General features: G+C 35.5%; 1 protein-coding gene across 1 annotated transcript in view; it reads left to right on the forward strand.

Moving 5' to 3' along the window:
- LOC134664743 (tachykinin-like peptides receptor 86C) overlaps nt 1-26,489 on the forward strand; it is an 85,377-nt gene that overhangs the window by 20,471 nt on the left and 38,417 nt on the right. Inside the window, exons 3-4 of the mRNA XM_063521490.1 lie at nt 547-658; nt 17,183-17,284. Of these exons, the coding sequence (XP_063377560.1) occupies nt 547-658; nt 17,183-17,284 (214 nt within the window). The remainder of the gene's footprint in view (nt 1-546; nt 659-17,182; nt 17,285-26,489) is intronic.

The raw sequence follows: 26,489 nt of genomic DNA on the forward strand, positions 1-26,489 counted from the left end.
ATTTATTTCGCATAAAATGTTTGTAGACATTTTTCGAAAGTTTAGCACACTTCCTAATAAATACGAATGTAACATTACAGTAACAAACATACGGTATAATTATATTTCTTTAATTAAGCCCAACCAATATACTTCGAGGAACTGTAATTGGGGCCCTCATCAAACGCGAGAGGTACATTCAAAGGTAAAATGTCAAAAGGGCATGACATAAATATCGCATGGAATGCCGGGGGTACTTATGTGCTGGGTCATCAGAGTAGTTATTGTAAAAAATATTTAAATTTTCATATGTACCTAACCCAGTGGTGGGCAAACTTTCTTCATGGGGGACCAGAAAGTTTAGGAAATTTAAGTAAAGGGCCAGAATTGTAGCCAAAATTGATTCTGATTTGTGACATTCGTGGGCCAATGCCATATACTAATTATTTCATAGGACCGGCGGCGGGCCGGATAAAATGCATTCGCGGGCCGGAGCTGGCCCGCGGGCCGTACTTTGCCCACCACTGACCTAACCCATTAATTATGGAAATATTCGTTTGTCCGCAGCCCATCGCCGTATGCGCACAGTAACCAACTACTTCCTAGTGAACCTGTCTTTCGCCGACCTTATGATGGCATCGTTAAACTGCCTCTTCAACTTCATCTACATGCTGCACAGGTGAGTACAAAAAATTTCTTTATTCGTATTTGTCTTCGTAAAAAAAGGTGAGGTAGGACCTTGAAATTTCACCCATAATATACTTTTCAACTAAAACTAACTATACTTTTCAAATGTTAGCTTCACTAAATTTTTTTAAATTCAATTAACAGGGTTTTTGGGGGTCCAACAGTTTCTATACGGTCCGCTTGACCGTATAGAAACTGGCTAGTCTACTATACAAAATAAGAGACGGAAATAACAAAGAATATACGAAGACCCAAAGTTAAGCTAACTAAGTTTGACTTCTGGGAAAAGTTCTTTTTCGCACATTTTCGTAGTTTTCGAGTAATTTGGACGACATCATTTGTCGAACTACCAAATACCATGTGCTTGTCGGGCTACTCATAATGGGAGTGAATATATACTACACAATAGGATATTATAATATTATAAATGCGAAATTAATTCTGTTTGGTACCTATGGTTTATATTTATGAATTGGGACAAACCTTTAAAATGTGATTTACCTGACAATTTTTTTAAAACAAACCACACACAAATTGTATCATTCGATCGAAAATAATAGTACATTTTGTTTGAAACATGTGTGGGTGGTTATTAAAAAAAAATTCAGGTAAGTCACATATTCAGTTTTGTCCCTTATTCACTCCGGCCATCCCTATTCATCTCTGTAATATAAATAACAAATATACATTATATAAATATACTGTCAGGTAAACAAAAGACTGAAGAATACACCTAGCAATGAAATCGAAAGTACTTCAATGTCTTCTGTTAAATGTGCCGATTTTATGTACTTACTCAAGTAGACGAAACCGGTTAGGTAGGTAGTACACCATTATTTAATTTCCTTAAGAGTCGCATGAACCCGGCCTTCGCGCGCCGCCAAACACTCGAAGCACTAATTTTAAAATGAAATTCTGTAATTTTAAAATGAAATTCTGTAATTTCATTTATGAAATTAAAGCAAGTAAGAGTTTTGCATAAAACATTCTACTCGCTCTATTTTCTTTGTATTTATAACATTTTTTTGCAACAAAAACTAGTACCAGACCTAGAAGTATGTCAAGAAAATCTAAACATGTCGTTTTAAAATGAAAGCGTAACTCGTTTTTATGGGAGCGGCTTGATTTGGTCATGTTGGTGTTCTCTTAATATTTTATTTGCATATAGATACATATTAGTAAATATTTTAGCACAACCTACTTTTAGGTCTCTTAATTTTTAAGTATGTACTGTTTTCTCCAAAAGTACTGGACCAATTAAGTTGAAATTTGGTACACATATGTAAATTTATGACCCAAAGACGGACATTTTACGTAAATAAATGAATTTTAAACATGAAGGCAACTTTTGGGGGCAAAATATGAAAATTAAAAAATTTAAAATTATGTTTTGTAAACTATATTGTGTTACATATCAAATGAAAGAGCTCATTTTGAGAATCTCAAATTTTTTTTTTCTAATTTTAAAATAAATATGTTAGAAGTTATTTAAGAAAATAGCCAATAAATGACCATCCTCCCACTTCATCTCCGAAACTACTGTGTCTAAAATTTTGAATAAAATGTTTAAAATAGTTCTTCACCTCTATAGATGACGGGAAAACCTATTAGAAATATGCAGTCAAGCATGAGTCGGACTAATTACTTTGTTTTTGATCCGACCCCTACGGGTTTTTTAAAGGCAATTCACTCGCGTTTCACATATAAAAAATAAAATGTTAAAAATGTACGGAACCCTAGGAACGCGAGCCCGACTCGCACTTGGCCGATTTTACTTTTTGGTAATACTCAACCGGCGGAGGCGTGACTGTACTGTAGTAGGTTACGCTCAGATGAAATTAGCGCTCGATTTATCACGGGATCGCCAGAAAAGCTGTTCTAGAGTTTTGCACCTCGCAATGTACACTCGAAGTGAATTGCCAGCGTAAAGGTGAGCATAACTAGAGCTGCATGAGGGTCACACATCCAAGTACTGACCCCGCCCGACGTTGCTTAACTTCGGTCAAAAATCACGTTTGTTGATGGGAGCCTCACTTAAATCTTAATTTTATTCTGTTTTTAGTATTTGTTGTTATAGCGGCAACAGAAATACATCATCTGTGAAAATTTCAGCTGTCTAGCTATCACGGTTCGTGTCGTGAGATACAGCCTGGTGACAGACGGACGGACGGACGGACGGACGGACAGCAGAGTCTTAGTAATAGGGTCCCGTTTTATCCTTTGGGTACGGAACCCTAAAAAGAAATGCGAATGATAGAATTTTTGAATTCGTGCGACAAAAAGAACACCAAAACTTTTTCATTTCCCAACAGGATAATAATTTCGTTTGCTCTTTGAGCTTGAACAAAACAGTGCATTTTTACGTTTTTTGTCGGGTTACACACGACGACTGAGGGCCTACCGCGAACCACGTTCGACGTGTTGCCTCCCTGTCACACTTACGTACGAATTTACAAGTGCGATAGAGAGGCAACACGTCGAACGAGGTTCACGGTAGGCTCTCTGTCCCAGTTTTGTATTCCTTTAACATATCAACCGTTTGCTTCAGCTACACCACTACAAGTGTGACCTACGATTTCGTGTAGTTTTTACGGATGTTGAGGTCTATTTAAGTTGTTCTGAGGCGATGCACATGGTATGAGTAAGATGTGGGAATAATAGTTCTGGCTAGGATTATCCCGTCAGCAACTGTACTAAGTTACAGGAAACTGGGACGTGTACGTAATTACGAATAGGTTTTTAATTACTTTAAGAACTACCTTTTTAAGGTTTAATGTCTAGTTTTAATACGACAGGGAATAATGAAGCTAACGAAAAAGAGTTACTTCTTTATCGTGTGATTTAATCTAATCGAAATTTACTTAGTAGGTAGGTACCAATTGTTTGGTGCCTGCATTTCGGCAACTTGGCCACCTAACTTTTTGAAGGTATTTTATTTAAATTATTTTTTAATTAAGATTGAATCTCCAATAATCATAAATTTTGAGATGTGGCCGCACAATGCCGTACATATTGCAGGCAGGCGGCGCAATCTTTTATTAATGAACTCAGATAACATTTATTAATGTTTAAGAATTACATCATTTATTATGAAAGGTGCTTATGTTACAGAGGTCGGCGAGGGTGAGCTACTTGCCTTATAATATAACATAACACATGCTAAATTATAAGACACCTACATCGCCTCTGGTTATATGGGAGTGAAATATGAAGGGCAGCTTAAAGATTCAGACGATGTACTACAGGGTACCTAGCCAAGGTGACAATAGCTTGCGCGATGACAACGAAACCATTTGTGTCTCTCTACCACGTGTTTGTGTGACAGCGACGGTTGCGTTTCGTTCGCTGCGAAGCGTAAACTTTGGCATATTGGCGGCCCACCCAGAAGATAATCTTGACATTATTTTGAATTCTAAGTGTCCACTTATTAATTACAAATTCATGTATATAAATGTTTTTTAATTATTTTTTACTGTAAAATTAATTGAAACCAAAAATTATTGCAGAAAAATCTTTATGGAATGACGGGTTAACGCATTCATTGCCAGTGCGAGCTACGTGCTAGTCCTTCTACACTCGTAGTCGATTACGTGGTTTTATCCGCATTGTAGCGAAAAACGTCTACGAACAGAGAACCCACCTGCTGCCGTATTCGAACTTCAAGATATTCACAAGAAACGACACGTACTAGATCCATTCTAGATACGTTATAGTTTAGATATCAACTAGTTCTCTTTTGCAGTGCAATTCGGGCAACCAATGTCACTTTACGTTAGATAGAGTAAGATATCTATTACATGTGAATTGGATCTCTAAGTCATATCCTGTGGAAATCGTTCAAGAGTATCTCCAGAATCGCGCAAATGTCAAATTTGACAGGTTAGATCTTAAACATATCGTTATCGTATCTTGGTGATGTCTAAAAGATCTATATTTCAAAATCCGAATCGGGCTCCTGGTCTACACAGCGCAGCGAGCCGCTAGCAGTTAATCTGTTAAACTCGTAAAAGAACCTCCCGCTTTTCATATTCAATAATTCATACTTAATAAGTAGGTATAATGTGTAGGGGGAAATTTAGACTGCGGGGTAATTTAAACTAATCGAAATAACTTCCATGCTTTACATTGTTAACTGGAGTGTCATATATGTCCAGATAGCGAAACAGATGTGTTGTGTGTGTTGTGTATGACTTTAGTTAATAATTTAAAACCTGGAAGATATTTCAATTAAATTAAACTAAACCTGCACCTTACTCAGGTAAATAAGTATTTTGCAAAAATCATGCAACTGAAAATAAATGCGCATTTATATACTTAAATCTTAAGCCTAAGTCGAGATCTTAATTTAAAAATTTTTTTACTCCTAAAGGATTAATGAGTTTGAAGTGGCATTCAATCTTTTGGTCGAGTTTTATTTGACATTACTCTTAGAACATTCACGAGATTTAATGAGAATCATATTAAATAATACCAAAGGTATTCTTTTTTATTCTTCGTCCCTGTATTGTTTGCTATTACGTTTGATTTTGAGTTGCACAATCAAGAGCGAAATTCTGTGTAAAAACTGTTATGGTGTTGAAATTACACAATGCTCGCGCTTTTTTTAGATCATAATACAGTTGCGAAAAATTGTATCAGCAATCTGCATTCCTTTCTCTAGTAACTTCATCGATTTTAAATCTGATTTCTTGACTTTCACTCGATAGTAAAAAAAATACGAGCATAAAATGCAATAAAATTTGTTAGAATATTTTCACAAAAGCTAAAAATATGTAAATTGCCTTTTTTGTTCAGACTTACAGAAAATAATATTCAAAAACATGATATCCCGGGCACGCACAGCCATCTCGCTCAGTCTTTTTAGATAAAATATTTTTTTTGTCAACACAAAATAAAAACCGGCCAAGTGCGAGTCGGACTCGCGTTCCAAGGGTTCCGTACATTACTAAATTTTTAACAATATATTTTTATATAAGTATGTTAATCGCGAGTGAATTGCCTTTAAAAACAGAGATGTGAAAAATACTTTATAAAAAGTATTTAAATACAAAATACAAATACTTCCTTGATATACTATTTCAAATGCAAAATACAAAATAGTTCTTGAATTTGTATTTAAAATACAATATACGAAATAGGTATTTTCAAAATATTTTTATAAATACAAATACTTTGCGAAGAAAGGTACTCTGAATAGTGAATACCTAGTCTGAATTAAAAGTATTAGGTACTCGAAATTTCGGAGTTGAAAAGACTCTCTTTATTCTTTGAAAACAGTGAGATCCAGTCTTCTATCTAAAGTACAAATTTCTAGTTGTTTGCTGATATAACCGGTAAAGGCCAATTTTTTTTAAAGCATTAATTTAGATTTGTAATGTTTTACAGCTATTATAATGCCTCTCGTTGGTGTGATGAAAACGTCTCGTTTGTGTTTCACCAGGACAGAAAAGTTTGTTCTCCTTTCGTGCCTTGAAACCATCGCAACACTCAAGATTCCACTTTTTTTAACCACTTACTACGCTTGTGGTCATGTGCTCATGTGTGACGTTACTAAACAGATTCAACAGTTCCATGTTAAATGAATGAGATTGTAACTCCTACGTACATTAATACCTACTATAAAGCATTTTGTATTTTGAAAATAGGAAATAGGCCCCAAAAACTATTTCAAATAAAATACAAAATAGTTTTCTTCAAAAGGTATTTAAATACAAAATAGGTATTTTGCATTTTGTATTTGCATTTTAAATATGTACAAGTATTTCAAATAAGTCACATCTCTGTTTAAAAAACCCGTAGGAGTCGGATCAAAAACTAAGTAATTGGTCCGACTCACGCTTGACTACATATTTCTAATAGGTTTTCCTGTCATCTATAGGTAAAGACCTATTTTATGTGTTTTTTTCAAAATTTTAGACCCAGTAATTTCGGAGATAAAGGGGGGGGGGGGGGAATGGTCAGTTTTTGCCTATTTTCTTGAATTACTTCTAAACTGTTTATTCTAAAATTATAAAAAAAATATGTTTGAGGTTCTCACATCGAGCTCTTTCATTTGATATGTAACACGATATAGTTTGAAAAACTTTATTTTTTGATTTTCTCATTTACCCCCTAAAAGTGGCCCCCATGTTTAAAATTCATTTGTTTACGTTACATGTCCGTCTTTGGCTCACAAACTTACATATGTGTACCAAATTTCAACTTAATTGGTCTAGTAGTTTCGGAGAAAATAGGCTGTGACAGACGGACAGACAGACAGACAGACAGACAGACGCACGAGTGATCCTATAAGGGTTCCGTTTTTTTCCTTTTGAGGTACGGAACCCTAAAAATTAAAAGGTATAACACAAAATTAACTAAAAACTTGATAATAATGGTAAAATGTAACATTGTAAAAATAATTTAGTAAAACATTTGTATAAAGCATTTGTGAAATTGACAAAGAAATAAGATAATTTAATAACAATACATACATAATATTAAATCATGGTTATGGCTAGGACTGTGCATAGTTATTTTAAATAATTTGATGTCATGATGAGTTTAAGTATTAACGGTATCAAAAGCATTCTGCATCAAAAGCATTTGTAATTTTTCAAAGCTTTGTAACTTGACTCCTTAAGTCACATGTCTATTTAAGAATATCTCAAAAATACAAATATTATTCGCGCTCCTGATGCGATTTACTATTAAGTGAATCGCATTACCGAATGATGTATGGAATGCAATAGATCAAAGCTGTAAATAGAGGAGCTGGGATCTGAAGCCTATTTTTTTGATAAATTGCTTTACCGCGTGTCTACAAAAACACCTTAAATTGTAATACAACAGGCGATAAAACAATAATGATACTTGAATATTTTTTATTCTTACATTTTAATGCATATTACAGATCCTAATTTAGGTCTTGTTCTATATTTATTAGTCAACAAACAATGAATCTGAAATACTTATATAAAACTACTTTATAATAAAATTAATACCTAAAATTATAAACTAAACTCATCTTAATTGTTTGTCTGTAATATAAAATTATTTAATAACGGTAGATAATAAGATTTTAATGATAGAATAAATCACTGAACCAAATTGTATGTGATTTGCATAAGAGATGTGTGTTTAAAAAGTCCGTTACGAGTATCCTGTAACAAAATCGTACATATAGGTACCTATACTACAAATTCCAAATTTGTCCCTGAAAAATGCAAATTCGGTCATATTTTCAGACATGTTTACTTAGGGCCCGATTCAGATTTTGAAATAGACATCTATTAGATATCTTTTGGACATCACCAAGATACGATAACGATATGATTAAGATCTAACCTGCCAAATATGACATTTGGGCGATTCTGGAGATACTCTTGAACGATTTCCACAGGATATGACTTAGAGATCCAATTCACATCTAATATATATCTTACTCTATCTAACGTAAAGGTGACATTGGTTGCCCGAATGGCGCTGCAAAAGAGAACTAGTTGATATCTAAACTATAACGTATCTAGAATGGATCTAGTACGTGTCGTCTCTTGTGAATATCTTGAAGTTTGAATACGGCAGTTAGGTATATTCATCAAGCATCAAACTGACTGCGGCGTACTAATCTATGAAATCTAATATCGTCATTATCGTGCATGAGTACTCTGATTTCGTATCGAAAATCACTCCGGTCTCGTTTTGTTTTTTTCGTCATTAAATTCTATCTAATATAATGCGAATTACTGTTGACAGTTTTATCATGATTTATGTTGACGAAATATAATTTGCAATTATTGGTCACGAAATAATTAAACTAAAAATTAAAATTAAAACTAAAACTAAACTCTAACAACTATATACACATATTTACAGATAAAAAATGGGAGCTAGCTCGGCGCCGCCGGATGGTAGAGTGCCCAGAAGGCTGGTGGCATTGCCGCGCTTTAAACATGATTTGTTCATTATAGTATGAAAATCAGCGGGTTGCCTCTTACTTTTTAATTTTATACTTTTTCGTTCTAAAAGCCGCCACAGACTGCCGGACCGCACCGCGACCTTGGTGCGCCGCACTTCGTAATAACATAATAAAAGTATTTTAAATATAAAATAACAATTTAATTACTAATATAAGTAATTTTTATCTTTTATTTTATATTATTTTCATGAATATAGTGCTAGATAACATTAAAAATCAATTTAATATCATACAAACGTTTAACTGTGGCTGTATAAGATTCTGCCTTTGCTCATTTACGCAAGTGTGAGGTTTAAAAAATATTTTTGGTGTATTCCATTTGGTTCCCGCCTTATGAAATCGAGTAAATAGAATTCAACGAAAGAAATCAAGAATAATTTGTTTTTAACAATTCACTTACATAATTTTTTATAAAAAAAAAAGGATCAACGTGGGATTAGTAAAATTAAACAAATACCAATTGTTACAGGCGAGGAAATAAAGACACTATTTTTCCTTTTTGTTTCCACCCTGTTTTTTGTGGGACGGGGACGCAGAGGAGTGCACCACTTTTCTGCACTAGAGCATAAACGTATCACTTTCTGCGCACCTTTTAGAACAACAACGACTCACTTTCAGAGCATGAGATATGAAAAATAATATTTAATATAAGTCGTATTTCATTTATTTGATACCTATGTAGGTATATTACTGCCACTATTAAAAAAATTCAATATACCTCTCTGGTATTGCGGCGGTCTATAGTCTGTTTTTTTTTAGCATTAGAAAGAACTTCGCAGAAGTAAGCTTGTGGTTCCAAATCCGGCACTTTTAGCGGTAATAATTTGAAGTAAATTATATGTATTGACCATGCTACATTAGATAATTCAATAATTATTAACAATTAAAGAGCCTGATAAAAACTGCACGCTTGCTTCTCTGGAGTTCTTTCTAATGCAAAAAAAAAGAACTATATGTGGAATCATCTATGTAAAGGGACCTTATACGCGCAGCGTTGTATTTGTATGGGCGCATCGTTTATAATGGCGGAAGCGCCATCGACAGTAAGGTCCCTTTTCATAGATAACGTCACATATGTGCGACGGTACTCGCTTACCATCAGGCGTAACGTCTGCTCGTCTGCCTCGTCCTATATCATAAAAAAAGTATTTAAGGTAAACGTACTAGTGCTCAACATGCTAATGCCCAACAGATGACACCTTGCCGTCACCTCTATTGGCAATGACTTAATTTTCAAGATGCCATGTACTGGGACCGCGTCGAGCACCAGTATGTTTACCTCACTTCCATAACACAGAGTTTACATTTACCTTGTTTACATTAATAACGCTTTTCTTAATATTAATTCGCCTTGAATAACATGACGCATAGAATATAAATAAGTGTACAAAAACACGATTATTAAAAGATTAAACGAACTTACCTGTAAATGAAGTTCTATCTGTATTATACGATATGCCTAGCCCGAGACATATCATGCATATATTATTTCATTCGCTATTCAATTGAATAATATATGATATGTCTCGGGCTAGGCATATCGTATAATCCGATTGACTGATTCTCTCGCCAGGTAAATAAATATAATGCAAGCATCCTTTCCGTATATTTTCTTTGAACATTAAACGTACTCGAGCAGAGATATATATAACTCCGTATAAGATAAATAAACTCTAAGAAAAAAACGTGCCTCGGAAATCAAGAAAAAGTCATTCTCACATAGATGGCGCACACACCTTTAGCCTATTCTCGGCTAGATGGCGTGACGACACCCATTCATATTTAACAATTTTAACACATATATATCAGTGAATGATTATGGATCAAAATGAAATAAAAATAATAAAATCATTTATCCATATACATATATACATTTTTTCATAATTTTATACGTTTTCATTTTGAGTTTTAGTCGTGTGTCGATAGATGGCGGTAAATTTTCTGTGACTACAACATTCACAATGACAGGACCCCTCTGTACTAATATCTATTCTTTTTGATATAATGCAAGCATCCTTTCCGTATATAGTAGGGTGACAAGCAAAAGTCACTAAGTACTATCAAAAAATTAAAGTAACAATGCACTTTATTACACTTGTAACACGGTTTATTGTCCAATAATTTTAATGGTGTTTGTTAGTGACTTTTGCTTGTCACCCGACGATATTTTCTATGAACATTAAACGTACGAGTATAACTTCGACCTCGAGAATCCTAATAATTGTAGGTAGGTACTTAATCGGGGCCCGCTTTTAACCCTCGAGGAGAGGAAGTGCAAAAAGAGGGGTATTATAAGTTTGACTGTCTGTCTGTATGTGGCATCGTAGATCTCAAACGGATGGACTGATTTCGATGCGGTTTTGCGTGAAAGCGAGATTTTTTAATACGGTGGTTCTTAGCTATGACGGATATAAATAAATTGATTCAGCAGTTTCAAGGGTTGCTGTTTTCCAATATGATGTCAGGCATTTATGGCATAAAATTGATGTTTTTATTTTATTTAAAAATCTTGAAATAACTATTAAATTTAAAATTTATAGCCACTAAGTAAGAAATTTTAAATATCCATTCTGAACTTAGCGGTAACCCGCCGTGACTTTAAATGTCAACTAAAATCTATAAAGATAATTATTTCTTTACTTTTTAAGTTTTTTTATTATTATTCTTTATTGCGAAATATGTGCAGGTTCGGTTAAGCGTCCTAGTTGGTAATCGACTGGAACATAGCAGCTTCTTTGTATGAGGCTGCCTTATCATTGCCAGGCCACGGATCACGAAGAAAAGACGATTTGAATATCAAAGGAAACGAAACAAATAGAAAAAGGGTTGGCACACAATCGTGCTACTGCGTAAATCCGGTTCGGTAAATGCCAGAAGCAAATGTTTTTAGTTGTTGGGAAATTGTTTGTATTTATACCGGGTGTGGCCTGTAATATGAGCAAAAAATTTAACTGTAGGCTGTACTCCTTATACTGATCAACAATAATTGTTCAGCGACTTTTGAAAATAACTTGTAGTTTGATTTTTAATACACTTTAAAGTTTATTTTAAGACGCAATATATTTCGATGTTTGCTATTTTTAAGTCGTGAAAAGCAACGTCAATCACAATGATATGGCGCGGCGATGGCGTCCATTAAAGATAATATTTATTTTGTATGAAAAATAGGGAGTCAAAATACTTCATAATTTTTAAAAGTTGTTGAAAAAAAGTGTCACCGTTTTGAGGAGTACAATCTATGTTTTAATTATTTGTTCGTGTTACAGGCCACACCCGGTATTTAAGTACCTATTTATCGAGAAAACAGGGTACGGCCGTGACTAATTTGTTTGTTTTGGTCGAATTCGTGGGGCACTACTGTGTTAATGTTAAGGGTTAAGTACCATTGTGTGTAGATATTAAGCAAGTTCATATCATAACTTTAACGAAATTAAAAGCGTGTTGAGTCATAGATAAATAAATTACGAAACAAGAATGGTACCGTAAAACGGGGTGAGTAGGTTTCGCGGGGAGAGTTGGGGAGAGAAGATTTGAGAGGGGGGTGAGAAGGGATTTTAAGGCTATTGTTACAAAAATAATGTATTCCAATTTAAAATGGGGCTACACTAATACGCATGATAAAAAAAATCGATCCAGTAATCTTCCAAAATCACCTTTGTATGAAAAACCCTTTCACCCCAAATACGAGGCACTACGGGGTGAGGTGGGTTTTCCTCTTTAACGTCAAAGTTATGAAATGGAACTACCCAAAATAAAATACAAACTAAAACCACTTATTATATACACCATTCAGTTTTCACATGTAAAAATAGAATTTTATCGAGGTTTGAAAGTCAAATTTCACCCAACTCACCCCATTTTACGGTACTCCTGTTTCCAGAAGTTTTCTTCCTAATGATGTATTTACTTGATGCGTCGTGCGTAGGCAGTTCGACTTCGCTGTCGTCAGTAAGGGACAGTGGCGAATTTGCACTGCCGTATTCGAACTTCAAGATATTCATAAGAGACGACAAGTAGTAGATCCATTCTAGATACGTTATAGTTTAGATATCAACTAGTTCTCTTTTGCAGCGCAATTCGGGCAACCAATGTCACTTTTACGTTAGATAGAGTAAGATATCTATTAGATGTGAATTGGATCTCTAAGCCATTTCCTGTGGAAATCGTTCAAGAGTATCTCCAGAATCGCGTAAATGTCTAATTTGACAGGCTAGATCTTTAACATATCGTTATCGTATCTTGGTGATGTCTAAAAGATATCTAATAGATGTCTATGTCGCAGTTTTTGCCGCCCTAGGCCCCAGGCCCTGTAGCCGCTTTTTCTCAGCACCCGTCATATTGACTACATTTTGAGTTACTTATTTCTTGTTATCATCAGCGAATTTTTTGTCACAATTTGCCGCCCCTAAATATCTTGCCGCCCTAGCCCCGGGCCTACTGGGCCTTACGGCAAATCCGCCACTGCACTGGCAAGGGAACCAATCAGCGATTCGGGAAATGAATTAGAGATTAACTAGATACGATACCTATACTTTTTATGAAATTACAGGGGATCACGTGATGCTTTCCATAAAAAAGGATGCGCCGGAAACTCAGGCCCGGACACGGTCCGGTCTAACGTGAGTCATCCTTAATTAGCTCCACTCATGATCTCATGCAACCATAGAGGTACATTAATATAGAGTTGAAACGGGGGAGGGGCCAAACGACCGAACGAGATGCACTTATGGAACTTTCAGTGGGAGTAGCAAAGAAAGCCGTATTATTGCTTGTCCTTGTCACAGTCTCACTTTTTGTTTGTTCCCCACCATAAATTTAGTATGGTTTATGGTGGGCAACAAATAACCCGACCGAATTACGTAGATTGTTTTGGTATATTGTCAGGAATGTTAAAACGTGTTTTTAATATTGTCGCATTGCGTATGTTTTGTCCCTCACGGAGGCAAGCGTATACCACTTCTATAGGATGCTACCTTCTATGCTTGCAACGCATTAGGTTCGCAATCTAAAACTGTCTTACGTATAGGTACAATGGAGACGCCATGTCTAAAATTTTCGGTACAAAATAGTCTGCCGTTTCTTTGCGGGGGAGGGGCACATCAAATGTACGTCATGTCAGATAAACGTCAGTCCATACATATGGTTGACCATTGGCCGCCTATTTTCGACAGAGGGGAACGCCTGTTAATGGCGGCTCCATTGTTAATTACTCCAAGATAGGTACATATTTTGTCATAAATACTTATATCTGAATTAAAAAGTTTTTTCAAACTGTTTTAGTGGACGCTGAGTGGCACGTAGGAATGTAGTTTGCCTCGATAGTCCTCGAATCTAAGTTGATCCGATAAAAACTTTAACTAATGATGAGGCTATAAGAATAAATCTCTTCTATAAAATTTGCTATCAAAAAAAGACGACCTGTTAGACTGATAAATTATCCCTCAATATGCCGCTTCAGGCGAGGCGCGAACGTTAGGCGATCCTCCCCCGGGTGAGCAATCGCCATCTCGCGTGAAGTGTGAGCCTACATAATTTATCTGATATATGGTGTCTTTCCACACTATTTGTTCTCCTAAGCCCGAAAGATTTGGTTTTAATTTGACATAATGTTATGTACTCTGGTTTTATGACCTGGATTCCTGCGTCTTTATTAAATCGTGTTGTGCCATGAATGTCGGGATAATTGTCATTAAGGCTGCCCTTGTCCAAAGAAAATTAAGTCTTTCCTCACCCCAAGTAATGTTATAGCATGTTTATCAAATAGAGAAAATGACATTTTAAAATAGGTATATTTTAAAATAGGTAAAATAGGTTTTAGGGTTTTTATTTTATTTTTATGTACAATTTAAGGATTAAATGTTTTAGGTTATTTTATATTATGAAATATGAATTAAAAGTGTTAATTGAACTTTTTCAATTAAAATTATTACCTAAATTTAAAAACAATTATGTACTTGCTCAACAGAAATATGTTTTCAATGAATACCCCTAAAGTCATACTTAAAAATGACTCAATTATCATTTAGTTGATGTAGTGAGTACATAATTGCAAAAATAACTAAATGAATATTAGTTTTTCGTTTTATCACACACATAAGTATTTTTTGTTGAACGACAAAAAATTGCTTTAGTAAGGTTAAAATGTTACAATGCAACTTTTCGAATTTAATTTTATTCAATTAGTTTTGAAACATGACCTAAATATAAATAAAATCGTAGACACTATTAAATAATTATGACCTCAATCAGTGAGGTTTATCTATTAATCTTGATAAATCAAGGCATGGACTATAAAAGCATGTAATTTCAATCTTTTATAGCATGTAAATTACAGGTCTACGAAAAAATGCAGCTATTTTCGAACGGATTACAGCGTCAAGTTATTTGTTCAACTGAAAGTAATTACGGGTTTCATGACGCCCCCTAGCAATTAGGGGTATCATATACCGGGTGTAGCCTGTAACATGAGCAAATAATTAAAACATAGATTCTACTCCTCAAACGGTGACACTATTGTTCAACAACTTTTAAAAATTATGAAGTATTTTGACTCCCTATTTTTCATACAAAATAAATATTATTTTCAATGGACGCCATCGCCGCGCTTGCTTGTCACGCCTTAAACATAACAAAATTCGCAATACAATGCATCTTAGAATAAACTTTAAAGTGTATTAAAAATCAAGCCACAAGTTATTTTTAAAGTCACTGAACAAATGTTGGACAGTATGAGGAGTACAGCCTACAGTTTAATTTTTTGCTCATATTACAGGCCACACCCGGTATATCGTTTTAATTTACCCATTAAAATGCTCTATAACGTTGTAATAAGCCTACATTACGTTCAACATTGAGTTGGTGATTAGGTAGAGTATAAAGCGACTGACTTAATTAGAAGGCTGTTTTTTACAAGCTTTTATTTAGTTTCACCTGACCGTTGTCTGTCTGTCTGTGTGTAATCAAATCATGCAAGTTAAATTTGATCCACTTCCCGGCTTCCGATTGAGCTGAAATTTTGCATACATACGTAAGTTGGGTGACAATGCAATATTATGGTGTCATCGAGCTGATCTGATGATGGAGACCGTAGGTGGCTATTAGGAACTCTGTGATAAAACAACGAAACTTAATTGTGTTTCGGGTTTTTAGAATTGTCTCGATGAGTATTAGTTGCCTGTGGAGAAAAAGTACAGTCGGCGATAAAAGCTTATACCTGTAATGAAATTTTTGCCCAAGAATTTATTTTTCTCATTTAACAAATTAACATGAATATTACACCTATATTATCACATATTTTTACTCTTGTCGGTGGAGCAATTTCCATGTTTGACGGTCCTATACCTATAAGCCAACACAAAGTAGTATAATTTGAATAGTGCCATTTTTTTTGTAGAAAGTATTTTTTTTATCTTACTCTCTCTCAGTACATTTTATGTGCATGTAAGACAAAATAATAAATTGTAATAATATATTTAAGGTAGGATTCTGGATAAAGGCCATCACATGGGGTAGGCCCATAGTAACGTACCCAGGAAAAAAGATATGAATTACACTTAGTTTTAAAATTAGTTACAATCTCTATTAAGTTAAAATTACTATCGAAAAGTTAAAAATATTTTTTTTCTCTTTAGCTTACCTTATTATTAATTGATGCCCAGTCTGTTTTTGTCTTAACTTTTCTTATCTATATGTACCTATCTCGTAATTATAAATTGAGTAATTTCAACATAAGTAGACAATTATAAATTATCTACAACCTTACAATCATTAAAATAGTTTCATGTCAACTTAACGATTAAATTCATAATTAATAAAGTTATACAACTGCTGGCGTCTAGCTAGCAAGTGAAAGATCCACCTTGAATTTTGTTAACGAAGATTGATTGGTTCATCAGTGATAGAATCTTGCTAACGCTCATAAATTAATATTTCATGAGTACGAAAGAGATTTCAAGACTATTGAAGTTCCATTGTCTCAACTTCAAGACTATTGAAGTTCCATCGTCTCAACTTCAAGACTATTGAAGTTCCATCGTCTCAACTTCAAGACTATTGAAGTTCCATCGTCTCAACTTCAAGACTATTGAAGTTCCATTGTCTCAACTTCAAGACAATTGAAGTTCCATTGTCTCTTTCGTAGACATCAAGACTGTCCGATTAAAATGAATTGAGTTAAAATGGACTGCTCAGCTGTAAACCCACTCGAATGTATCAAATTATTCGATTGATATCACGCACTATAATTAAAAATTCAGCGCCAGTACCTACACAATATAAAGGTACTTAATAATTGTGAAATCCACTGACGCTTCGAACTATGTTAAAGCTTTGATGGCGTGTGCTGGCAACCGTAGCGAAGCCATTTTTACTGCGTTATTTTGATACATTCTGTATCCAGATATTGCAGTGTCATAATATGATTTTAACTTAAAATTTAAATTTAAATTTTTAAGTATATATTTTCACATCGTATTTTGGCTTCTCTTTTTATTTTTCATTCCTCCTCCAATAGTATAAATTGAGTACCTATTTAATATTAAATGAGTGGTTTCTTTATAGCGACTGGGTGTTCGGAGTGAGGTACTGCCAGCTGAGCAACTTCATCGCCAACGTGACCGTTGCAGCTAGCGTGTTCACACTTACTGGCATATCCTTTGACAGGTAAGGTAGCTGTTATATACTATGCATTATTTTTCATAGAGATCCTGTTAGATAAGGTATTTTCAGACCCAACGTCATAATTACATTTTGGAGCACAGAGACGCTCAGTTGGTAACCTTGCAACTCAGCCGAATAGGGCGTAGCTAAGATGCCGATCGCTTACGCTCCGTAGCGATCGAAAGGCAACTGTCACTGTCGCACTAATATGGAAGAGTGATAAAGAGACATAATGCTTTTCGTTGTCGAAGCGATAGCGATTGTAACCTACAGGCAGGTTACTAGATAAGTTACTTTGATTTACTTACATCCGATTTAATTGTTTATGCGTTCTATAAAAAATACCTACCTAATAAGAGTTTTCATATTTCTTAGCAACATATTACACATAAAGCAGGATTCCTTCAGCAGCAGACTTCCAGGCCAATTCCTTGATATCAAAATGATATCTAAATCATATCATTTTGTTATCGCTCGTGCATCTCGTTCGCGCCAATACGTAGATATCATATACTCGTACATTGAAACGTTTGAATTGACCTCCTGAACATAATTCGGACAATCAAGGGGCATTCCATGAGCTGTCCGGTACAAACTCTTTTTTTCGTAAACCTAGATATAACCCACATTTTTCAACGTTCCAAGTCGATAATCACATCCTTTGTAACAGAAAAAAACTCATATATAATCATAAATAGGTACCTCCACATCTCTAGAAAATTGCGTTTGCACGGTGTTACAACAGAGGAGCGTTTCGATATTTTTTTCTTTATGGAATTTTTCCATAAAGAAAAAATATTATGTTTATTGAACAAAAAAGAACCATGGAATGGAATGGAAAGAAGGTCGTAAAACAAATGCTACCCCTGTACCCTGCTGATCAATACTAAAGTAGATAATAAATTATATGGACCCGGACGAGCTTTACTTGTACTTTTTGGGGTTCGAGATAACGTCGTTGAGAGAAGATTTAGAATAGAATAGAATAGAATAGAAATAATTTTATTCGTAAGCACAAACACAAAATAAAAACTTATACTAAACAGAGAAACATAAAAAAGAGAAAGTGCCACGAAATGGTCTCACCTCAGCATGTTGCTGGCGACTTCCAGCGCTGATCTTCCGATAAGACCATCCGGTGAAACAATCACGACAGGTAACATGAATAACAAGAGAATTAACAACAAAATTAATACATACACAAGACAAAGATAGTAATAAGAATACAAAAGACAAAGATAGCAATTAGTCAAGAATACATTACAATAAATTACTATGTATAGTTTTACTACGTACAGCTGCGTACAGCTACGTATTTAGACACACAATTTGTTCCGGAATGCAAGGCCGATGCTTTTTCATTGATTTGAATCAAACTAGGTGACATTGGGTTCTCATTTGATAAAATTAGCCTAGTAGCTTGTTTGTTACTGCACGACACCTTGCACTTTGAGACTATGCGCTGAAACTTGGCATAGTTGATTGTTAGCTGATCTTGAGCAGATACAGACCGGGAGCCGTCGAGAGCCACGTCTCATTTAGTGGGGGGAGGGGGGAAGTTCGACGCCGCCGCGCTTCACTTGGAGCAACATTTCTCTAAAACAATACCTATTAGGGCATGTGATATATCATTTTCGGATAAATTAAGGATGAAAAATCTAGTTTTGGAACTAAAACAATGCACTTTCTAACAAAAAAAAGCGTAAAGTAGAAAAGACTAAAAAACGTAACTATTTGTGATTTTTTCATAATTACCAATTTTTTTTTAAAAGTGTAGCAGGAATCTGAAAACAAAAAATACAGTCGTAAAGCTACACTTATTGCGTTTAAGAAAATATATAGTTTATTATACAAAACTGTTGATAAATGGGAGATAAAAAATAATATTACGCGTGGGTCAGAGTGATCTCAATACAAAATATTATGAATGTGGGAAAGTTACGTTACGTTAAGTTTTCAGATTCCTGCTACACTTTAAAAAAAAATGGTAATTATGAAAAAAACAAAAATACGTTTTTTAGTCTTTTCTACTTTATGCTTTTTTTTTGTTAGAAAGTGCATTGTTTTTGTTCCAAAACTAGATTCCTCATCCATAATTTATCCGAAAATGATATATCACATGCCCTAATAGGTATAGTTTTAGAGAAATATTGCTCCAAGTGAAGCGCGGCAGTGTCGAACTTCCCCCCCTCCCCCCCACTAAATGAGACGTGGTTCTCGATGTCTACCGGTCTGTTTCTGCTCAAGACCAGCTAACAATCAACTGTGCCAAGTTTCAGCGCATAGTCTCAAAGTGCAAGGTCCCCATACCACGGTGTACAGTAACGAACAATATAGTATTGTGTAGTATAAATAAAATTAATGATTATTCAAGCACACAGAAAAATAAAAAATCATTTTCTTTTTCCATTTCACGGTTAAGTAGGTACTTTGTTATTCAATACTTACGTTATGAAATATAAAGTGCGAAAATCCTACACGGCTTAAATAAGTCTGTATAAATATAACACGTGCCTATATATTTTACTGGAACACGAAAACGTGAGCATACTTGCATATATCTGCGAAAAAATGTTACTCTGAGGCATGAGGCGTAGGTACCATCGCTCATAATGTTGACTGTAGACCTTATGCCTTATGTAATAAGGTCACTGATGTACAGGAGTCTTTATGTATGTTAATGGTGATAACAGCAATTGCGAAATTAGATGCAAATAAATTCAGATGTTTTTATCTATCTTTTGCTGAGTATTTCAGACACGTTCTGGCATAATGTGACCCGAATTCTAAATCTAGACAAAAGTAAACTGTCCTTATTGTTGTTATAGATATTTTTCGCGACATCGCCATTGGCTTGAAATTTATCAATATCTGTAAGTATTTATTTTTCGACCTTCGCTCAAATCCATCAAAAAATATGTGACGTTCCACGGCAAAAGGTACCTTATGGCGGCTGGCGCTTACGTCGCATAGCACCGCAATAATATTGGAGCGGAATTAATAATAGCGTAAGCGCCAACCGCCATAAGGTAGGCCCGTGGCACCGTGGGACGTCACATATAGGTTTTTATGTACGAAAAATCATTTCGCAGCGTTCACACTGTTCACAGGATATAGAGGTGTCTGGATGTTTCTTCGGATTGAGATGTTACAAAAGGATCCCACGCGGTTTATTTTAGGTACCTTAGATCCTAGCTTAGAAGCGCTAGTGGCCTAGCGGTAAGAGCGTGCGACTTTCGATCCGGAGCTTGAGGGTTCATACCCCGGCTCGTACCAATGAATTTTTGGGAACTTATTCGAAAGAGTACGAAATATCATTTGGTGTTTTCCAGTTGCAACATCACAGTGGAAAACATCGTGAGGAAACCAGACCAATCCCACAATAAGTTTCCCCTCTGGGGTGAAAGGTTAGATGGCAGTCGATTACGTAAAATCTAGTGCCTACGTCAATTCTTGGTATTAGTTGTCGAACGGACTCCAAGGTCCAATGAGCCATTGCAAAGTGCCGGGATAACGCGAGGAAGAAGAGAGCACCAAGCCATCATACGTGTTTATTTCTATTATTCCCCCATACACCGGGTCAATTCACAAAAGAAACGGGTCATAGACTTTTTTAATGAGTTAAGGATACGACTTGGGGTCCCTTTGTTTCCCATAAAGTTTTGAGTCATAATGTATTGTTTGACACAATATATTATCGTTAGTCATAAAACTGAAACCGTTAACTTTTCAGGATTTTCCTAAGGTTATGCTATAGATAGGTTAGGTTAGGTTTGTTTAGTGGCAATCCTGAAAAGTTACGCGTTTCTGAGAAAAACCAATTATGACTAACGAAAATTCGGACAAACAATACATTATGACTTAAAACTATTTGAGAAACAATAGAGACCCTACGACTTTCCTGTAGATATCATGAAATAAATGGACTTTAAATTTAATTTTTTTTAATTATCATTTATTTAAGGACCAACTGAGATCATTTTTGTTAGTACTTACGACTATGACTTATAAACTAACTCTATATGCTATACAATGTCATTTTGTTACACATGTTATAGAGATAAATAAATTAATTGAAATGAGAAAGAAATGAAATTAAATCAAAATATGATATAAAAAAACGATTTGATTTAATGAAAATAAATAATAATATTAGAGCCTTAAATTACAAGTTAAAGTTAATAATGTCAATTAATAGAAAAATGTCAAAATATTGATTAAATGTCACTTCGATCAATTTCAATTTCTGCGCTTTCTTAGGTAGTTCGCCTCACAAGTTATGGTATCAGTGTACGTATTTTACATATTGGTTTAGGTGTATAGCACAGCCGTGGTTGAGATACACACAGTCTATACGTTCCGAGATCATTTTCAGGATACTGTTGGTACTGGCGCGGATCCGGCGCACCAGGGATGTACATCGCTTGCGCATACTCGCGTAGAAACAGTCAACCCGCGCCTCGGCAAACATCCCTGATGCACTACAGTATCGCGGCAGCCCCATCAGTACCCTGAAAGCGTTATTGAACTGAACCCGAAGAGCATTGTACCGTGTAGCTGTGTAGTTCGCCCATAGGCCGCTAGTATATAGGGAAGTACAGTACGCTCTGAAAAGAGTGACCTTGACCTGTTTAGAGCATTTAGCGAACCTACGGGCGATCATATTAGCTCTAATAGACAATGCTCTTCGTTCGCGTTCAATGTCTGTATCGTCTTTAAGGTCAGATGTCACAATATGTCCGAGATACTTAAATTGTGATACTACAGTGAGTACCTCCCCGTATAGTGTTATAGGTGGGATATCACATGGGCACTTGTTTCTAACCTTAAAGACCATACATTCGCTCTTTTTAACGTTGTATTTTAAACCATGACTATTCGCGTACCGTTCACATATACCTATCAGCTTGGTGAGCCCACAGGGAGAGGCACTCAGCAGCACCATATCGTCGGCGTAGCTGATATTGTTTACGCATACTCCATCAATATGGCACCCGATACGGGTGCTGCTGAGCTCCTCTATCAATGCGTTTACATACAGGTTGAAGAGCTTAGGCGAGGTCAATCCACCCTGCCTTACTCCACACTTCAACCTGTATGCATCCGAACATGCTCCCGCCCATCTAACTACATTCGATTGGTTTTGATACCAGTACTTCAGGACTTTGTTTAAGTCTGGTGGCATGTTAATGTCCTTTAGTTTTTGCCAGAGAATGTCATAATTAACCATATCGAATGCTTTCGATAGATCAAGGTAGCATGCGTATACATTTGTCTGTCGGTCCGTGTAGTATTTGACAGTATGCTTAAGACCCAAAATTGCACTTTCGGTCGACAAACCAGATCTAAAGCCAAATTGATTGTCGTGTAACTTTAGATACTTGTCAATATGAGAATTAAGCACACTGTCAAACACTTTGGCTACTATGGTCGCAAGCGAAATTGGCCTATAGTTGTTTTTGTCACTGATGTCACCGGTTTTGTTTTTTTACTATTGGCACCACCACAGTCCTCATCAGGTCATCTGGCAGGAACGCGTGGCTGATACAAAAAGTGTACAGCATGGCCAGTACTCTTGGTAGATGCGGTCCAGCATGCTGGAGGTGCTCAATACTGAGGCCGTCATGGCCCGGAGACTTACCCCTTGTCATACATCTAATGGCTTTCTCAACGTCGTGAGCCGTAAACTTGGTAGTTGTCCCCTGGCCATGACGAGACCCAGCATCCGCCCCTACCCCTGGAGACTGTGTTGATGTCAATGGTGACACAACTTGAAAAAAGCTTCTAAACATATTGGCTATGCTTTTACTGTCACTGATACCCTCGACGCTCACCGGAAGGCCCGGTTTGGGATTGAGTCTGTTAGTGGACTTCCAGAAACTCTTAAAATCTCGCTTAGAGTGGTGCTCGCATATAATATCCAACTTAATTTGTTCTTCATTCTTTTGACACCACTTTAAACGAGATCTAAAGATTCTTTTACTCTCACGCATTTCCTCAAACACTTTTCCTACTTTCGGTTTAGAGTGCAACAACCAAACCTGAAACTTTAAACGGGCCGTCCTATGAGCCTCGCTCACATACCTGTTCCAGCCAGCTATAGGTTTTTTCTTTTTGACAATATTCGGCCTTCCACTTACAATTGCTGATTCAGTTAAAGCGCTTATGATCTTACCGTAATATTCCACGATAACCTTTTCATGACTAGGGTCCGTACAAGTGTAATCCCAACACTGGCAGCCTTTAAAGCCAGAGTTTTTTGCCGGACTCTTATAGGCAATGCTTTGGAACAACCAAAACTTCTACCGCTTAAAAGCTGTTTGATTATATGTACATAATTGATTCAGCCACAGTAAACAATTCAAACAATATTAAACACTTCGTCAAAATAACCCCTCAGGCGGCAAACATCATTGACGAGTTGTTGCGATAAAATTGATGAGTTAATGATTTAAAATTCAAATTTAATTGATTTATACGGCGCGTTGCAGACTGCCTGCCATTTTTCGTGTTGTCAACAGAAAAACGCCGATTTTGCCGAACATTGTTGACCCAGCAGGCAAGTGATCATTCGGCATGCCACAGATGTCGTTAGAACGAGTTATTCCAATTTCGTCGTCGTTATTGCCAAAAATGCTCGTTACGGGTTTACGACTAAAACGGCAATGCGGTAGTTACAAAGTTGAAGACAATTATTCTTTGATTGAATAATAGCCGGAAAGATATACGCTTGCTTGAAATATGTTTTAAATTATAATAGCCTGAATTTATTAATATAATTTTACTAAGATATTTACAGATAGAATATGCAGGAATACCTACCTGACTGGAATCAGTAAAAAGCGAAATGAAAGTCAATTTATACATGTAAAGCATTTTCATTTACTGAATTAAGTACCTACTAAAGGATTTACATAAAAATTCTACAGAAAAAGCACATTTGTAATAGATGCATAAGTGTATATGCACCTGTACCGGAAAGAATATAAAGATATTGGTAGTAAATATACTTACTTACCTGTTAAACTAAAAACATTAATTGTTATAAATTATTTCCAATTCGGCATACCTACTTTCGGTCCGTAATGACTGGAGAATAAGTCAAGATAGATGTGTAGGAAAAAGTTAGACCAAGAAGATGGTGCCGGCACTGCCATATGTTTTATACCTCGTAGCTGAATATTCAAACAGCAGAGTGGTATCCTTCAGGAAGGTTCCTCCTCCGAATATTACTGAATACTGAATCTACAAATAGGTATACGGAGTCATACAAAAACTACAAAGCCATTATTGATGATAGTTGTTTTCCTGTACCATATTTAGGAAATTATTCATATTATATGTCTCAATTGTTTAACACATTCATTACCACTAAGTGCTACGGGTTACGCTCGTAGCGCGTAGCCACGGTTTCGTCGTATGTAGCGCGTAGTCGCTACGAACAGTGTACCCGACAGTCGGGTTCTTGGTGTTGAATATGTTAAAACCCTATTTGCTTATAGTACATATATTAACACCCAGGCTGAAATACAATCAGTAAACTGCACCCGAATCTGCATTTCACGTAGCGAGAATGGGTCGAAAATGTGTTGGTAAACCGCACTTTTTTGTGGCATTTTGATTCTCACCTCATTTTCCATTTAAATCAAAATTATTTATTGCAAACATATTACATAATTAAGGTAGGTAGGTAGGTAAAACGGTCATGCTACTGCTTCTCTTTACTCTAAAACTACTAAATTGATACGAATTGATTCGCTACTCTAAATTCCCTTTTAGAAGTATAAATTTTATGCAAGTAGGTAACATTCGCTACAGCAAATAACTTGTTAGCAGATTTCAGTCTGACGGATTTGTGCCCGCTCGTAGAAAAAGTGAAACGTTTTTTTCTTATATGTAAATTCGATGTGGACCTACCTGCAGACATACCCAAAAGTAAAGGGCTATAAACGTTAATATCACCGCTAAAATGTGCATTTCACGAAGGTATATGCTTTCCTCTCATACCGCGCAGGCAGGTTTCGAGTTTCAATACAGTTACAAGCACAATACTGCGAAATTGCATGGAGAAATTATGAATGAATTCATTGATAGAGTCACCATGCACTTTTGCGGCTTATGGTACTTACTTGAAACTAGCCAAACGGCCATGGGCGTAGTTGGTTACGTACAACCTTGTAATCAAATGCTGTGCCATATTAAGGGCTTTTATAGCTTTTAATGAAAATAAAAGCACATGCTACTATCACATCAAATGTTGACCTTCCGCACAAGCGTATAGGTTATAATAGTTACTACCTTAAATACAGTTACTTACAGTACCTATTTACAGTTAAACTATCATAAGGGTTCAATAAAGACAAATGGTTGTTATTTATGCCAAAGTACTTAGCAAAGTATTGAATAACAACTGAAAACGTTTGAAAAATAAAGTTACATTAACGAGCCATAAATATTAAATAAAGAATTATTCATGAAAAGATTTGCGACAGCGATATTGTATTCAAAAAGTTGGTAGATAACATTATCTATATAAAAAGTTAAAAACTGAAATATTTATCCCAGTGTTGATCCAGACGTTCTGTTGACGTCGTAGCATAATCTTCATAATATCTTTATTGCGTTAATGTTGGTACAAATAAATACAGGTGATATTTACAAAATTAAGGCAGAACATGAGACCCTGTTAGGGTATTGCAAAACTATAACTAAAACATACACAATAAATCTGTAACAAGAATAAAATAATACAAGACCGAAGAGCTGGCGGCTACCTCGCACAACGTATCAGCTTTGCGATACAGCGGGGAAATGCCGCCAGCATCCTTGGTACAATGCCTCAGGGGCCTATTTTAGATTTAAGCTAGTTATTAATTACGTTTAGTAGTAACACTGTATATATATTGTATGTAAATAAAATAAATGTTTTAAAAATAATAATACAACTATTTTTGATATCATATATATAAAATTGAAAAACCAGAACGGGATAAAAAACGAGAGAAGAAGCGAGATGGCGCCTTACAAATTTCTAAAAAAGTTTTTGACACGTTTCTCGAATACGACGCACGTATGATAAGAAAAAACTGTTCCAATCTATTATCTAAATATGAGAATATAACTAGAACATAAAATGTATCGCTTTCGATGCGTATTTAATTTACAATAAGCAAATGAAATTTTCAAAATAACTTTATTCGGCCATCTC

The sequence above is a fragment of the Cydia fagiglandana genome, chromosome 5 (genome assembly GCF_963556715.1).
Source record: "Cydia fagiglandana chromosome 5, ilCydFagi1.1, whole genome shotgun sequence".
Classification (NCBI taxonomy): domain Eukaryota; kingdom Metazoa; phylum Arthropoda; class Insecta; order Lepidoptera; family Tortricidae; genus Cydia; species Cydia fagiglandana.